Source organism: Neophocaena asiaeorientalis, unplaced genomic scaffold (genome assembly GCF_003031525.2).
Source record: "Neophocaena asiaeorientalis asiaeorientalis breed wild unplaced genomic scaffold, Neophocaena_asiaeorientalis_V1.1 scaffold327, whole genome shotgun sequence".
In the NCBI taxonomy this organism is placed as follows: Eukaryota; Metazoa; Chordata; class Mammalia; order Artiodactyla; family Phocoenidae; genus Neophocaena; species Neophocaena asiaeorientalis.
Window position 1 is genome coordinate 3628524 of NW_020174560.1, and position 17500 is coordinate 3646023.

General features: G+C 50.2%; 1 protein-coding gene across 2 annotated transcripts in view; it reads left to right on the top strand.

Annotated features, from left to right (window-relative positions):
- The window catches only part of MSI2 (musashi RNA binding protein 2), a 384024-nt gene that overhangs the window by 365458 nt on the left and 1066 nt on the right, over positions 1-17500 (top strand). Inside the window, exons 8-10 of one of the 2 annotated variants that reach the window (XM_024757693.1) lie at positions 9552-9760; positions 11536-11608; positions 14145-17500. The exon at positions 14145-17500 is cut by the window's right edge and continues 1066 nt beyond it. In XM_024757693.1, the coding sequence (XP_024613461.1) occupies positions 9552-9760; positions 11536-11577 (251 nt within the window). In that variant the 3' untranslated portion in view covers positions 11578-11608; positions 14145-17500. Of the gene's footprint in view, positions 1-9551; positions 9761-11535; positions 11754-14144 lie in introns of those variants that run through there. The other variant, XM_024757692.1, reaches the window with a different exon arrangement.

Below are 17500 nucleotides of genomic sequence, written 5' to 3' on the forward strand. Positions count from 1 at the left end.
ATGGTGGGCGGGCCTCAGCGTTACTTAAAAGCTCCCCAGGCAAGTCCAACCTGTAACCATGGACTCAAATACCATCAGGTTCTTGCTAGATATGGAGCCTCACACCATCTCTGTGACTTTGTCATCAGCATCCCTACCTCAGAAACAGATAAATCGAGCCAAGCCAGACAGTTCACCCCAGCCTCCTCTAAAGAGCTGGTCTGGGATCCTTAGCTGGCAGCCTTGGAGCCCAGGCCTCTCCTGCCCACCACTGGTCCTCCCGGCAGGGCCAGGAAACCCACTGCTCCAGGATGGGCTGACGGGGTCTTTGTCCTCATAGATGGATTCTCCTACCTCCCCCCGCCCAGGACAGCCCTGTCCTGGCTGAGATTGAGAGCATGTACCCATAGAACCAGCAGCCCGGAGCAACCATAAACAGGGAAGCAGCCACCCTCCTCGACTGTCTGATGAATGGGGGCCTTTTGGTAAGGTCGGAGTTTGTTTGTTATTAAAGACCTAATTAGAAACATGAGAGGGAGCTGAATGGCGCCATGCTTGGCCAATTAGTGACATGTATGCGCCCGCTTTGAACTTCAAGGACACAGAGCTATTAGCGCTTACATCAAACACGGATTAAACTCCTGTGCCTTTATAATCATTAAAGACGGGCTGCTCCGGTGGAAAAGCCTCAGGTCCTCAAGGGGCTGCCCCTTGGGCATCCTTCCCACTCCACCCGCTGGCTGCTAGAGCCCCAAACAGTGAGTTTCCATGAAATGTGATCAGGCAGTAAATACGGAGGATGCTAGGGCATGCCAGCTCCCCACAGGACAGCCCTCAGCAGACTGGAGTCTTTGGGGACTGAGACCAGCCCTCTGGTTGCACTTTCTAGGGTGGGAGGGCTTCCTTTCTCTCTGGCAGTGCCCTTTCCACCTCCCCCTGACCCCAGCGATGCCGCATGCCTGCTTCGTGCCTGGTCTTGTTCTGGGATGTGGCACAGAGGAGGGTGGTCTAGTCCTCAGGTGAGAGGCTGATCCCCGTCTCCTGTGGCAGGCATGGCCCAACCTCAGGGAGCCCCCGGTCTGAAGGGGGAGACACCCCCGCCACCAGGGAGCTCCCAATTTGGAAAGGGCAGCAGGACCCATGCCCTCGGGAGCTGGCATTCCAACATTGGAGCTTTGATTCCTTGTCCTTGATTTTGTGACCTCTGTGAGGCCAAGAAATATCCAAATAAACAGAAGAAACCTTCTCAAACTATGACGCAAGGAAGGACAGCTGGGCAGCATGATTCAGTTTAAAAAGCAGCCCGGGGGAGTAGCCCTGAAGACCAAGTGAGAGCTGGTTTCAGTCGGTCTGAGGCACTGTGAGACCCTGGACACATCCCCTCATGGCCCCAGCCCTCGGTTTCCTTGTCGGCAGCCCCAGGGCAATAAGACCCATCTTACAAGTTGTTGGGAGCGTGAACAGGATGGTGTTAAACGCCTGCCAATGCGCCTGGCACGCAGTAGGTGCTCAGTGAATCTTAGTTCCCTTTCTAGCCTGGCACCCCGAGAAACCACAGCTTCTAGAACCCTGTGCCCCTTGCCTCCAGACCCCGTTTTGCCTGAACTAGTATGAGGCTTTCCCCCGCCCCACCTTTGCTAACTGGGACAGGGCATCATCACCTCATTCCTTCCGAGCTTTTCATCGTGACTGAGGATACTACAAGGATGCAGTTCCGGCCTTGGGTTTCATAGCGTTTTCTGTTAACACTAGTTATAGCGAAGGAAATGTATGCTGGGGCTGCAGTGAGCGGAATCACTTACAAGACACAAGCAAGGACCCGACCCTTCTGGCTGGGGGCGGGCAGGGTGAGAATTAGAAAGCGAGCACGCACGCACACACAGCACGGCCGGGGCGCCTGGGTCCATGCGGGGGGAAGCCAGACTGGTTTCTTTTTTGAAAAGATAAAGAGGTGGGTGTGCCTCGGGGACACGGGGTCACCCGAGCAAAACACAGCCAGGCAGATTCTCAGGATTAAACTAGGAGACCCTTGGAGCAGCAGAACTGTTACAGAGAGAGAGGGAGTCCTTCCCAGGCCACACACTCCCTAACCTCCTTTCCTTCTGATTCTCAGGTCAGGGAGGGCTGGAATGGGAGGCTCTGGCATCGCCCATGTGCTGCTCCTTGCCCGTGCTAACCTGTGTGGGCCTGGAACCTGAAACCAGTTAATTTAGGGAAGAGGCAGCAGGATGTGAGTGTTAAAACACCCACCGCCTGCTTCAGTCGAACCATAAACATTTGTCTCTGGGGTTGACTTCCCCTCGTCTTCTGAAGCACTTGAGAGGCTCAGGGTGGAAGTGTTGTTGAAAGGCTGCTTTATATCCCAGAGGAATCAGGATCACCACCTTGCGTTCACTCCTTGTGGCCTGAGCTGGAGCGGCCACTGGGGTCCCTTCCTTGGGGAAGCTGCTGCAGCTGGGCAGACAGTTCACACTGGCAGAGCGAGTACCACCTAGGCCCCAGGGACTCACGTCGTGGCCTTTCCTTCCCTGGGGCCCCTCTCCCCCTTCTTCCTTAGAACATGCAAACAAGGTCAGTCCCTCAAGACCCCTGGGGTCTGGGAGAAACAAGAACCTGATGGTGGCCCCAGAAAGTTCGTTCTTTGCCCTCATGACAAAAGCTTGGTTTCTTTGGCCATCAGGCCCAGGCCCACTCAAGGCTACTGCATCCCCAGAATTTACCCCGTGAGCAGATGGTAGCCAGCCACTGACCCCCTTCCCCCCGCCTCCCTCCATCCCAACTAACGCAGCCTAGTCCTTTGGTTGGAAGAGACACACCCACAACACCCAAATCAGGGCTGATAAGAAAAAAGCATCGAGATGGAAAGAGAATGAGATGTTTTCTGCTGAGATTGTACAACAAGAGAAAGTATAAAGTACCGGCCACAAAGCCCTCCTCGGATAGAGGTCCTTTGCGGGTGCTTGGGGCTGTCTCCTCACGCTGACCTGAGTGGTCGTGTAAGTATCCCGGTTCACTAGTAACCCAGGATGTGAGGGCTTTGGAGCCGACCAGCAGTGAAGTTATCTCTTTAGGGGATGTGATTTGACCGGAAGCTGAGACCATTCTACAGAATAATGAGTCCCAAGTCTTAGGTTCCACTGTCCATCAATTCCCCACTTAAGATAGGCCAGCACTAACCAACGGACATCTACACTGACCTCCGTAGTCTGAAGCAGGCTAGGTGTCGAGCAAACAAGCAGTTGCCACCACTGAAACCGACAGTCGGGATGCTTGTGACGCTGACTCCCTCCGCCCAGTGAATGAGCTGACACTCTCCACGTGTCCTGTGCGGTATTTATGATGAGCCGGGCATCACCGGATGTGTCCAGACTTGTTGATACCAGGCTGAGTTTGTCCTTCTCAGTAATATACTGGTTTGTATATGGAGACAGGGAGAAAGAAATACCATCACGTTGCTCTCTCAAGCCTCCCCCAGTTTTAAAGTATGTCTTCTCCTTGCCTTCTGAAATAGTTGAATTTCAGCAGAGCTTAAAAAAAAAAAAAAATGTTGTATATAAAATTGATTGTCCCTGCATCTGGGTCCCTGAACTGATTTGACTTAAACTGAGTGTGTCATACAGTTTTCCCAGGTTAGATGTAACTGCTGGCCCTCTCTATCTCCCTCTGCCACCTCCAGGCTGAGCTCTAGGGGGAAAGTTTGAGCCAGGATCCCCGGGACACAGTGGCCGGGCAGACTGCTGGATGCAATTCCCTCCTTGCCCTGCTGGTAATTCACAGCTGAGGGTTTCTCCTTCCGTTATCAGAAGCAGGTGTATCTTTTCAGGCTGACCTTTCCCATCAGACCACCTGCGTTAATTTACAGTGGGCATGCCTTCCAGAGGGCGCAGTGAGGCTGCAGACTGGGGCCGTCAACTCTGTTTCAAGGAAGGCCTCGGCTGCCTGGTTGCTGTTCCTCAGAGCCCCCCAGCAAGGAGAGGGGCTGTTCAGAGGCAGGTTTCCGCTTCTGGCAGCCACCTGGCATTATGGACCCAGCATCCACTGAGGCCCCCGTGTTGTAGGGGAATCGGGCAGCTTTTGCTCTTGCTCTGGAGAACACAGGGTCCCGTGAGAACCCGGAGGGTCCCCGCCTTCCACACGCCCCCCCGCCTTGAGGGGTCCCTTGCTGACATGAGACACGGGCTCTGCTGCTGTGGAGTTTTAATCCGGGCGGAGAGAAGCATGATATAGACGAGGTGAGTGTCGGAGGGGCGGTGACTCTGGCCTCTTTTCTCTGGCATCGGCCTATCAGCAGAGCCCCTCTACTCATTCCTTTTTCAGTCGCTTTCTTTAAATTCTCTAAAACAAACAAAAGCCCCTAAAATCTAGTGTGATGAGTTAACACAGCCCTGCCCTCGAAGAATATCACGTCGGCTTATGCTCCGGGTCCTCCATTCTGCGGGAGCTGGGGGTTGGGAACAGGGCCACGACACCGTCAGCCCAGACCAGACTCCCCTCCCTTGTGCCTGTGGGAGGCATAATGAGTTCTGCCGGGCAGCAGGTTACCTTCTGAGCTGGGCTTGCTGAGGACGGGCCCACCAACTGCATTTGCATTTGCAGCACGCACTCTGTCCCAGAAATGTCCTGGGGGCCTCGAGGCCCCTCCTGAGATTAAACCTGGCGGCAACACGTAATGCACCAAGAAGACGATTGAAGTTGTCTTGAGGGCTGGCCCTGCCTTTTGGTGAAACGTGAGACCCACGAAACGAGGACCCAGGCCTAAGGCTGGGACTTGGCAGGGCCCTGGTTTGTCCCAGATATGTGGCCTGAGCTCATCTGGAAAAGACTTTGGAAACAGTTCCTTTCTCTGGATCAGTAATAACCTACTTTTCAAGCCTTAGAGCCAGAGGCGCCCTCCCAGGGGTGCCCCCGCTTAGAGTCCTGGGCCCTAGCGTTCTGCCCCAGGTCCAGTGGCATCACTTTGGGGTCATACAGAAGTACTGGGACTTCCATACCTTTCCTAGACCTACAGTGAGGCTGTCCTGATTCTCACTGCCCTCCCCCACGACATCCCCACCCTCGGTGACGAATTCCACGCTCAGCGCAGCGCCTTCTGACCACAGCTGGGCAGAACCAAATGCAGACTGTAAGCCCTCCATAAGGCAGGCGTCTCCTGGGTTTGCCGTCAAACCCCGAGGGGCCCACGAGCTTTGGGTCCAGCCCCTGCAGGTGAGAGTCTGAGCCTGCAGGACAGACCTTGGATAAGGTCTTTGGATGGCTTTCCTGGGTCAGCCATCAAGGTGTTTTCTTCCCTTGATGGGCAGGAAGTTCCTCCTTTTATCTGACGGGAAGTGCCTCCCAATTTGATTCAAATGCGTTTCCTCTTGCTGGCCTCTGAGATATAGTGTCCTTACTTTCCTGTCCCCCAGTCCCTAGAGTCCTTTCATCGGGTCCAAGGTGATTAAGTGCACCAGGTGGATGAAATAGATCCTTTTGTGAATCACTTCCTGATTTGTATGGCCAGTGAATTGTACTCTCCTACATCAGATTTTCCTAAATCTGCGTATGGTACCTGTCTCGTTGGGCTCTGCGTAGACAGCTATGTCAAATATAGGTGTATTTGTTTTATACTTGACAAGTTCCAGAGCACCGTCTCTTTTGCGTTTTCGCCACAGCCCACGGAGAGTCAGGCTGAGTAGGGCAGGCAGCACTCACGTGTCGCAGGTGAGGACTCCAACCGGTGAGGGGCTGACACTCAGGCGTGTAGCCGGAGGTCAGGGCCAGGGTCACACTCGGGTCTTCTGACTCCAAGTCCAGTGTTCCCTTTCTCTGCACCATAGCTGCCTCCCTGAGCATACCTGCTGCCTGGACCCAGAAAGTCCAGAGGATGCTGGGGGACAGGGCGAGGCGTAAAGAGGAGCCTGCCCAGTATTAAACCACCGCTGTGGACGCTGCCCAGAGCAGCCGATGGGAAAGTGACCCTGCTCCCTCACAGCAAGCCCCCGAACTGCAACTTGGCCCAGGGCTTGCCCAAGGCCACTTAGCATTCACAGCTTCTGCTGCAAAAATGCCAGGGTGTTTGCAGGACACTGTCCTCCTCTGGGACAGGAGTCAGAATGTCCGATTTATAAACCTCAGCGCTGTCTATTCAGCAGCACATACTGAGACCCCTCAGGGCGTCCTTGCCCACTAAGAGTAATGTCCCGTCCCCTCTTCCTGACCTGATCCTGGCCTGTGGGACATTTCTGGCCCCTCAAAATGAGCCTGGAGGCGACCTCCAAGGAGACAGACCATTGAAAATTGACTGAGGGGTGACTGGAACAGAAAGCACCCTTAGGTCAGGGGCTCGGAGTCATGCTTCTCCCCCTGCCTCTCCTCTCAAGGTCACAGCTTGGAGGGGAGGGCCTCCTCCTTTACTGTGTAACCAGCCAGTGTGCTGTACGAACCTCCCAAAAGAAGAAAATCGCTTTGTCCCTAATGCCTTCCCACCATCAGACGGCGGGAACAGCCGCCGACACGTTGGCGTGCGCAGTGCCCTGCCCCTTTCTTCCCAAGCAGCAGAGCCGCTGCTGGGTAGAGCATTCCCAGAGATCGTGGGTTCGGGCCATCTCGTTGGCTTGTTAACATGCTTTCTGGAGCCTGGGTCTTCCGCCCACAGAGAAAGAGGGAGTCATTGACCAAGGGGCCCAGAGACCCGGCCCCTCCATGCCCTCAGCCTTTGAGGGTGCAGCATCCACTGTCCAGAAGCCCAGAGAAAAAGGACCAGCCCAGGACCAGGTGCTTCTTGCCTGCCAGCTGCACCCTCGGCGGGAACCCACAGCCTGATCTTTCACCCTTGGCTGGGGACTGTCTGCAGGGTGGCTCTGAGCTGGGGCTCCGGCATTAGGAGGGCAAGTGTATATTCACGCGAGACTTAGGGTTTTAGAGCTGCATTTTAATACAGAGCCTTCTCAACCGTGATACTGGTGTCATTTGATGGAAGAGGACTGAGAGGGGAGGGGCAATGTAGGCCTAAGAAGAGCTGCTTACTGTGAAATCCCCTTCAGGCCAACTCTCAAGCTGCAGGCCTCCTGGGCACACAGGCTCGTGAGAGGTAGCCGGGGGCTGGGCCAAATACCGCCAGCCCTCCTGTCTTCTAAGCCTCCGGAGGGGCGTGTTTCAGGACATGCCGCCTCCTGTCTCCCAGGCTGCCTCCTCTGGCTGATTTAGTCTCTGGATGGCCCTACCCCTGCTGGAAGAAGCCAAGATGGAGACGTCCCTTCTCCCTGGCTTCTAGATAGGCGGGCCTGCCCACTGTCCTCCTGGATCCTCATCTGGACACAGGAGAATGGGGTCAAAAAGTCTTCCTATCTTGCACTGTGGCCCACTGCCCACACCCCTGCTCTCCACCCTGAAACAGAGCCAGCTAGATACTTTGTTGGTTACTTGGTATAGGAGCGGGGTCAGCTGCCTGGGTGAACCAGGAGTCCGCTGTCTGAGCTCCCTCAGTTTTCCTAGCCCGGAGGAAGAAAGTCTGTGAGACCGAGATAATGCTGCCTTTTGAATATCGCAGCTCACTCCATGAGTGAGCAAGGCCAAACGTTATCTGCAAGTTTAATCTTCTGTATTCAAAAATCCCGTCCCCTTTGTCTGCCGGTGCCTTCCCAAATCAGCAACTCACTTGCTCGAAGCCTCTGTGATTTTTTTTTCTCTTTAACCTGTTCTTCCCTTCGGCCAGTTTCTTCCTTTCTCAGCACAGCTTCCAAGGGGCCTGACCTTGGGGCCTCCTGCCCTAGAGGGCATCCCAAGGTAGCAGCTTGCCTTTTCTCTGCTGGGTCAAGAGCCAGGCCCAGCTTGGCTTGCTCTCCTTTGCATCTTCGTGTCCTGTCCCAGTCTCCAACTGGCCTGGCTGGAGTGCATCTTCGGTCTCTTCCCATCCCGGCAACAAGTGGGTAGAAATCAATCCACGTCTGGCTCTTCAATCCCCCCGGGCCCAGAAGTGAGGGGCTCCAACCACAGGTCCGCGGGGCAAGGCCATGGCCCAGAGCAGACTTGCAGATGTTCTTCCCTTCTGCCACTGAGGGCGGGTGGCCACAGGGCAGAGGGAAGTGCCGAGGGGGGCAGGAGGGAGAAGGCTGTTGGGAGGAGCAGCCCCTGGGAGCCATGGAAATGCGTGGAAGCCAGATTGTCTGGTTCTTTGAGATGGGTTAGTTGTAGCCCAGAACTGGCCAAGCCCCAGACTCACCTTGAGCTTTAAAAATCAATGAGAACTTATTTTTACAGTTAAAAAAAAAATTTTTTTTTTCCATTAGGGAAAAGAAAAAGTTTAAGCTACTAAGGAGAAATGAAGATGAGACACAATGAACCTGGTTGACAGGCTGTGGCCCTTGCTGGGGAGGGAATGATGGAATTTGGGGGAGGCTAGGGGAGGGAGCCTGAGACAGTGTCTCCTCCCACTGCCCCCTCCGCACTGCCGCTCTCAGGTCTGTGGGTGTGAAGTCCCATCTCTCTGTAGCGAAGGTACATTCCTAGCTCTTTTCCTGTCTGGAGTCTGTATCTGAAGATAACCAACAGAAAGCAGACATTTCGGCCAGATATGCTTTAGTGATAAATTGCTTCAGTCAGTATGCTCTGCATTCATACTTGTCTTTTTTTTTTTAAACGAAAGGAAAAAAAAAGTTTAAATCCCCCCTTTCCTTCTACTGCAGGAGGTGAGTGTGTGGGTGTCCGGTAGAATCATTGGCATTCACTCAGCTTCGGCCCCAGAGCCTCCAGCTTTGCCATCCCCACCCCATCCCCTCCCTCCATCCCCAGCTCTCCACCCCAGAAGGGAACCCTCTGCCACCATCATTACTGTTACGTTAAGATGCCCAAATTTTCCATGACATATCCCATCCTCCGACCACGTTCAGTATTGATGATGTTCATACAGGGATATAAATGGGAGGGGTGGGCAGGGAGGGAGTAGCCAGTGGGGAGGGGGGAAAGTGGTTGGTGGGGGGGGAGGGGCCCTGAAGATCTTTTTTTTTGTTTAAAACAAATTTGTCATTTAATGGATCCAAAAACAAACCAGAAAAGAAAAAGTGAAAGAAAAAGCAAATCAAAAATCCCCTCCCCAAAGATTTTTTTTTTTCCTGGACACAAACTGCTTTGTTTCCTGTCACATTTTAATATCAATATTAACACAATGTGTAGTCTAAAACTAGTTCCTTTGTAGTTTGCATGGGATGTGAATGCTGTCTCAACGTGCCCAGATCTAGACAAGACTGCATGAGCATCAACTCAGATGTGAAAAAAAAAAAAAAAACTCTTTCTCTCTCTCTCTTCCATATATACCTCTATTTCTATTGTGATAATTTGGTGGGCAGTGAAGCACCTCCGGTTGGTTGCCGTAGTGTGTTGAATGATTGTTTTTTTCTTCTCTCTATTTTTGGAGCTCCGAGCTTCTTAGTAGTAGCCTGGGCTGAGTATTCTTGAGTCCCTGCTGATGTCTTCGCATGGCCTTGGTTCAGTGTTAGAAGTTGGGCCTCAGCTGTTTTTCTGGAGTGTTTGGCTTGTAATGACCGGTGCATGCGTGGCTTCTGGCCTCATACCCAGCTCTATTCTCTGCACACCAGTCCTGAATAGCTACAGTGCTCAACCGAATTTTGGCGCGCCCGCTTCCCCGGCAGGCTCCAACCCGGCGCGGCCCGGAGGCTTCCCGGGGGCCAACAGCCCAGGACCTGTCGCCGATCTCTACGGCCCTGCCAGCCAGGACTCCGGAGTGGGGAATTACATAAGTGCGGCCAGCCCACAGCCGGGCTCAGGCTTCGGCCACGGCATAGCTGTAAGTACCTTCCTGCCCCTGCCCTCCTGCCCGTGTCCTGTGGCACCCCGGGGCGGGTGTGCCAGAAAAGCCCAGAGGTGGGAGGCCAGGAGAGGGCAGCGGGCCCCCATCCGCATCACGTCAGCCATCCAGGGCTGAAGCTTCTTCGTTTAGGTGCTTCCTGAGCACCTGTGGGTCAGGCACGGTGTGCAGCCATGGGTGAGTGGAGGGAGTGTGGGCAGGTCAGGTTCAGATCACCACTCCAGCACGTCCAGCCCATGCAACCTTGAGCCACGTATATAATCCTCTGCTTCCCTGGCTGCCAAACGAATATAAGTGTTCCTCCCTCAAAAGATTGTGAGAGAATAAATGGAAACGGGATATGTCAGCTGCTGGCTCACAGTAGAGCCTCAGTATCAGCCCCCTCTCCTCGATCCCGGCCTCCTGGAGACTCATGTGCATTGGGACCTTGGAGCTACAGACCCGCCCCACAGGGTAGCAGCTTAGTCGGGAGAGTCACCACCCAAGGTCCAGAGGCAGCGCCAGGGCCTGGGACGTAGCGTGGGGTGCAAGCCCTGTCCCAGGAGGTTTCCTCCGCTAACGTTTCTTACAGTTTCCAGGTTCCAATAAGTTCCCATTTGCGTTCTGTAGCTGCGCCTGCCCCCGAAGGCCAGATGCATTTGATATTTGTAATGCTCTGTGGTTCTATAATCTCACTAATCCAGGCAATGGAAATTTGCTTAACAGATTTGCATGCTGTTTTCAGATTGTATTGTTCTTCCCCCTCGCAGTGTGTGTGAGCATGAATGTGCCTGAGCCCACTTACTCGCTTGTCCCTTCCATTCGGAAAACAGAAAATCGGCCAACCTCACCATCTTGGAGTCACTTTGATTTTGAGCTGAGTTGGGAGTGTCTGCTGTCCCAGGTCATGTCCCTGTCGGGAGAGCCCTGCCTCCCGAGCTGTGCTGGGGAGAACAGAACAAGGGCAGACGGTCTGGGCACCAGGGCAGCCCGTCCCTGACCCTGGTGTTAGAAGTCCTCCGTCCCCACCTCAAACGCACGTCTGTGCACTCTCATGCATGCACACACACTCTCCACACACTCACACACACACACACACACACACACACTTCTGCCATCCCTGGCCTGTGCGGTCCGGGTCCTTGTTCAATTCCACTCCCGAGCCGGTATCACTTAAGGCAGTAGTTTGATAAGTCAAATCCCCTCGGATCAGCTGTAGTACCAAATCCAGAGTAGTAGTATTCAGCTTCGAGCTGCATCAGTTTGGGAGACCGTCAGTCACCACGTGGAACACAGCTCATTTCCATTGTCAGTGCCCAGAAACACAGACCCTATTTGTTCATGAAAACCTCGGTCTCTGACCTGTGTGCTGTGGTGGTCTCTGAAATAAGCACATCGTCACGTTTGGTCTGCACGGGCCTTGCTTTCTCCCCAGCTGGAGCCGTTGGGACTGCGGACAGAGACACTGTTATCTTTGCTCGCTGGGGCTCAGGGCAACGGTGCCCATCATTTTCGGCGCAAGCCCCCCTTTCCTATCACCCACCCACCCCTGTGAATCTGGCTCTCAATTTTGCCCCGGGTGAGCGGACAGGCCGGGGGTGGGGAGTCGGGGCTGGGAAGGATGTCATTCTGGCCCCTCGTGGCACGGTGTCTCAGAATTACATATTCATGCTGGCAGCCACAATCTAGTCCTAGAGATAATTTCCTTTCCCAGAATATGACAATCTGTTCCCATGTATGGTGTGCTGATGACCTTAACAATTGTGCAATTTTAGGGACCTTTGATTGCAACGGCCTTTACAAATGGATACCATTGAGCAGGTGCTTTCGTTGCCATCTCACTCTGAGGTATTACCTTCTCTGCCACGTGTCTCGCCCGCTGGGCGTGTCCGTACATGTATGCGCCCTGGGCATGCAAGTACGCACGGCCCTGGTCTCCTCACGTCCACATCTCTCCTTCCTCTTTCTGGACCCCTTTTCAGGGGGGTGGGGGACAAAACAATCCAGTCTTTTAATCTCTCATCCCTCCTCCAGCTTAAAGCATGACCCCACTTTTTTTCTTTGATTCTTTTGATTCCTCTTCTCTATCTTTCCCACCCCTCATCTTTCTCTGTCTTGAAATACAATCAAGAGTATGGGAAACTGGAAGGAGATTTTGTGCTGTGCCCGTCCCAGGGGGACGGAGGCAGGGAACCGCTGGGCTTCTGCCAGGCCTGGGGGTGGAAGGGCGGGCAGGATCCTGCGAGCTGGCCTTGTGGGTTGCTGGGCCCTTTCAGCTCCCCAGAGCTCGCTGGGCTCGGCCAGTGGGGTTCATGCAGTCAAACAGCCAGACTCCATCTTTTAGTGAAAAGAAAACATTTTTGCCAGTAACTACTGAGTAATCATCCAGATTACCGCACGAAAAGCAAATTAAATTAACATCACCTGCGATACATGGCTTTGGATCCCTGCCAGTTTCCTAACCTTTTAAACTAAGCTCAAGTTAACTAAACATTTTCAAATCACTTTGATGGGGATGTGGAAGGGGTGGAGTGGAGGAGAGGGGAGGTTGGGGCGGTCAGCGAGGGAGCCTCTTACCACGTTCTCACTGAAAATGAGTATCCATCATTCCCGGGAAGAGCACCAAGGAGAGCGGTTCTCTCGCGAGAGCTAAACGTGACCCGTGTTAGCGAGTCAGTCTGAGGTCTTGAGATATAAGTCTGTTTCTTTGGAGGAGAGAGGGCGACAGCCAAGGCCTGGGAATGGGTCCCACTCATAGAATCCCAGCGCTGGGGCGTGCACGCCTTTCACTCCAGGAGCTGGGACGTAAAGAAACAAGGCCGGAGATGGATTTGCCACTTTGGTTCGCAGTCAGCAGGATGCCCCTCCCGTAGGGGGTTGCTTCAGGCCCCTGAGCCAGCCAGGACTCAGTAGGGTGGGCCCAGCTGGGGGACCAGGTGGAGCTGAGCTCCGTAAATCTCTTGAATTTCTCTAATATTGCTGCTAAGGAATCACCTCAACTAACGCAACTGCCTCTCTTAACCAAATAAACCCCGTGTGTGAATTCTCCCCACCCCTCGCCTACACTTCCCTTCCAGCACTGACCCAGCCATCGCTGGCCGGCCGGAGCCAGAGGCCACTAACAGTGTGAAGGAGGGCTACTCACGACTAATTAGGCTGGGTCTGGGGGCCCCAAGGGAACTAAGATTCCTCTGAGAGCAAGGCAGACTCATGTACCCAAGAACGTTGGGGATGGAAAGTGGCTCCAGCCCTTTGTAGAATCAGTTGATGAGGGGATTGAACAACTACCAGCGCTTCTTCCCTCCCTCCCCTGGAAGTGGAGGGTGGTGTAGGTTTCCTCCCATCTCCTCCCCACACCCTCCAAGGCCTCTGCAGCGTTTCCGTGGGGGTCGGGGGAGGGCCGAGGCTGCCCCCAGCGCAGCCTCCCTCATCCACCTTTAGGACTCAGAAGGATGGAATAGACGAGAGCGGAGGTAACCGCCTGCCCCCTCCAAAATGATTAAGTGGGCCAACTGAGTCACACGGCCGCACCAAAACACACACTTTGTCCCCAACAGAGGTGACCCTCAGCCGTTTAGTACCATCCATGAAGGAGGGGCCCAGGCTCACAGTCAATTCAGGGAGATTCGATTGGCAAGTCTGTGAATCCCGGGCCTGTTTTTATTTCCTAGAACCAAAGCTGGTTATTTGTTGTGAATGTTTTTATGTGTCCTGACCTTGAGTCTTTGGTATGTAATATGATTTTTTTTAGTAGAAATATGCATTTTCAGTTATTGACAGTCATTGATGGGTATCTCATAAAGACAGAAGTTTTTAAACATTAAGCTTTGAAAACAGAAGCTTAACCAGAGCTGCTTTCTCCCCAGCAGCAGGCGTGGCTCCGATCACAGCCCAGGCTGTGACCCCAGTCAGCGGTTAGCCTGGCCATTTTCAAATGTCCTCAGTAGCCCAATGTAGCCATACTTTGAAAGCTCTAGTTAAGCTGGGACGAAGTGAGAGAGTAGCATGGACATATATACACTACCAAATGTAAAATAGATAGCTAGTGGGAAGCAGCCACATAGCACAGGGAGATCAGCTCGGTGCTTTGTGACCGCCTGGAGGGGTGGGATAGGGAGGATGGGAGGGAGGGAGACGCAAGAGGGAGGGGATATAGGGATATATGTATACATATAGCTGATTCACTTTTTTGTACAGCAGAAACTAAGACAACATGGTAAAGCAATTATACTCCAATAAAGATGTTAAAAAAAAAAAGAAATAGGAAAAAGATAAAAAATAAAAAGTTGGAGTCAATGGTATGCTCGCCTGACATTTCTTCTTTCTCCTCCCACCCCCACTTTTTGTTCTCTTCTGGACGCCCTCGACCTTCTATACCCTGCAGAGCATACCTGGATGTCCAGGCAAGACTGGGCGAAGTTTCTGAGTGGCCCTTTGTTTAGGTGATGTCATCAGACCTGTTCCCCCACCAGCCTCACTCCCCATCCCAACCAGAGATGGCTCACTTCGGATCGAGGGTGGACTGCATCTCATCATCTCATGGATCTGCTGTAATATAAGACAACGGCTTTTAAATGTGTATATATCCCATGATTTTGGTTTTGTTTTATTTTTGTTTTTCTTGATGGTTTCCCTCCCTCTTCTCTCTTCCCCCTTCTCCTTTTAAATCTCTTCAGATCACATTTGGTAGTGATTTTGACTTAGTGCAGTAGTCATATAGCTTTAATATCTAGTTAAAAGCTAACCATAGTATAATTGTTATATTAAGGTATTTTTTTTTTCTTAAAAAAATTTTTTTTCGCTTGTTTTAATTCTGTTCTCACTTTTCAAGGATGCTGAGATGGTAATATTACTCTCAATATTTTGGTACCAATTCTGAGACTGTATGAATTTTCAGGTGGAATTTGAGCACACACAGAGGCGAGGTTGTGAAATATGGAGCGGGAGGTGGGCGTCAACTTTCTACTTTGCATTGTATAAGAAGTGAGATGTAGTAGGCTAATTAACAGACTATAGCGGTTCTTTTTTGTGCTGTCTCTTTGTTAACCTAAGTATATCTATTTTCGGCAATAAGGTAAGGACGACGATGTTTTGAGTGTCCTCCTTTTCTATAAGTGCTTTTTTTCTGTTGAAAGAGGTGATATTATAAGGTTTTTTGCAGTTGTGAATTCTAAAAAAAGAAATGTTGTAAATACAATTCCATTAACTACATAGAAACTATTAAGAAAGAGAGAATCAAAAATATTTTTGTGAGGGAGTCGGTCCCCGGCAGTTTGATGCTCTGTGGATGGAGGAGGGGAGTAACAATAAACCAAGTCAGTGACTGAGACCGAAGAACACCCAGCTGCCAGGCCGACCCCACGACAAGTTAGAACACTGGTTAGCTCCTCTTGTCTGTGTGATAGACCTAAGAACTGTATTAGTGTCATACCAGCATATTAACCTCTCGTCTGTGCACAGCTTCCAACGTTACCGTCTAGTTAGATTTTTATTTAAAATATGAAAAACTGCTTTTCCCAAGACGTTTTTTAAAAACAAAGCTACAATTTTAATATTTAACATATTTAATGTTTCAAAGCACACCTGTTTGGCTTGGGTGGGGCGGGGCGGGGGGACATTCTTTTTCAGTCTTAATTTTTAAATATTTCATCATTTTCTATTGTCCAATCATTTCAGCACCTCCAAAGGTCCCTAGGACACTTTGCCTCTCTTCTTCCCCTGTTCCCCATCCGCCCCCAGCTCTGGGGGCCCGTGGGCCAGGAGTGGATAAGCCTGCATTAATGAAACCTTTTCTCCATTCACTTTCTATTTACCAATTAGGAAAGCAATCTTTTGGTTTTGTTTCTTTTTTTTTTTTTTTTTTAATACCTCAGTGCTGCAAGTATCACCAGAGAGGCTATGGAAGAATTTTTTTTTAATTTATTGTAGATGTAAACAGAATTTAAAAAAATAAAAAGTATAAACATCGCTGCACTGTGACTGGTGGGAAAAACTGACCGTTTCCTGTTTGCACATGTTGAACATTTGGCTGTTATAATATATGGTCCTCAGATGGGGAAAGATACTTATGATGAAGGATATTTTTTAATTTAACTTTTTTTTAATGTTGGTCATAGGTCGGCAACAGCAACTATAGAAGTACAACTCAATAGATGGCATTAAAACATATTGTAGTGTGGATATATATTTTTTTCTTTTTTAAAATGTGATATTGACGTTTTATTAATATTTTTTAAATTGTTACGTTTATAAATTTGGTACTTAAGGCACAGCCAGTATGAGACACTGAATGCGACATTTATTATAAAGAGCTGCTGCACTCCTATTTTTATAAATTTTACTAACAAAGTAGACTAATGTAGACATTCACAGACATGGTAGGGTAAAAGCATCTTCAAGCAAAAGGCTCCAAAATGCTAACTCAGAAAGAAAGAAAAAAAAGCCTTTTTCAATTTTAATTAAACAGCAACATTTTTTAAAAAAAAAAAATCACGTTCTTTGTTTTTTCCAATAAAATGTTAGGTTGTTTGGTGAGGGGTTTTTTTTTTGTTTGTTTTTCTTTCTTTTTTTATTTCCAAACAACCAGGCTAAGTAAAATGCTGGGCGCTTTTAAAACATCAAAACTTGTTCAAGTAATAAAATAACAAAATAGAAGTTTTATTTAAAAAAAAAAAAAAAAACAAGAAAAAAAAAGAGACAATAAATTCCCAGAAATTCAGTGTCTAGACTAGGGAATTTAATTACTATTTTGTCCATGTTGATGATGTACTATACTACCCTTCCTTCCTCTGCATCCCCCATCACCTCATAGAAGACTCTTTGTTGATCATTGTCTGTTAATAATGTATAAAATGGCTATCTTGTAAGCGTGCTGTCCTGGTACTAGTGTAGTGACTTTTTTTCTCCTCTTTCTTCTAGGACATATTGATAGGTATAAGGTAATTAAGGTTTAAAAAAATTAGACATAGTTATTCAGATTTAGGACCAGTAAGGATAGAACTTTCTCTTATTTATGAAAAAAATGCTAATAATTTGGGGGCAGTTTTTTCCTTTCATTTTTTTTTTCAATTTCAAGTTTTAATTTTATTTTTGCCGATCTGATGTGTTTTCAGCTAACCCAAGGTCTCACGATGTTCAGATGCCGGTAGACTCTACGGCGTTTTGTAGATTCCCACCCCACCCCCCAACTGTGAAGGGGTGTGCCATACTACCTTAAATGCTAACGCTAGATATGCAAAACTGGATTTTTTTAATTTATTTTTTAAAAGAGGAAGGCATGGTATATTAAAATGATTTTACTAAGAGAAAAAATATTTTTTTAAGAATGCTCAGAAGAAATTGATAATCTGTGTGAATATGTTTTAGATGTTTATAATACCTTTTGAAGAGACCCAGTAGCCCATAGCACAAATCTCGTGGAAATCTGATATGTTTTAATGTGGCTACCTAGGTTAAGGTTCACGTTAGTCCCCCACTCATCTAGAAGTCCATTTTGGAAGATTTTTGTAAATTATTTTAGCACTGACGTTTCAGCCTTGTCTTTGTTTCAGTTAAGCTCAGTGGCGAACATGGGAACCACCTTTCACCTTCCCTGGGGGAGAAACCCTCTTGGCTGATGGCTTTTCCCCGGAATCATAAAGTAGCCACCGGGTGACTTTCTGGCTTCTAGATCCATCTGCCTGGGGCCCCCAAACTCCTCTCCTCCCACGCAGAGGAGAGTGAGTTGCGTAAGCTCCTGGA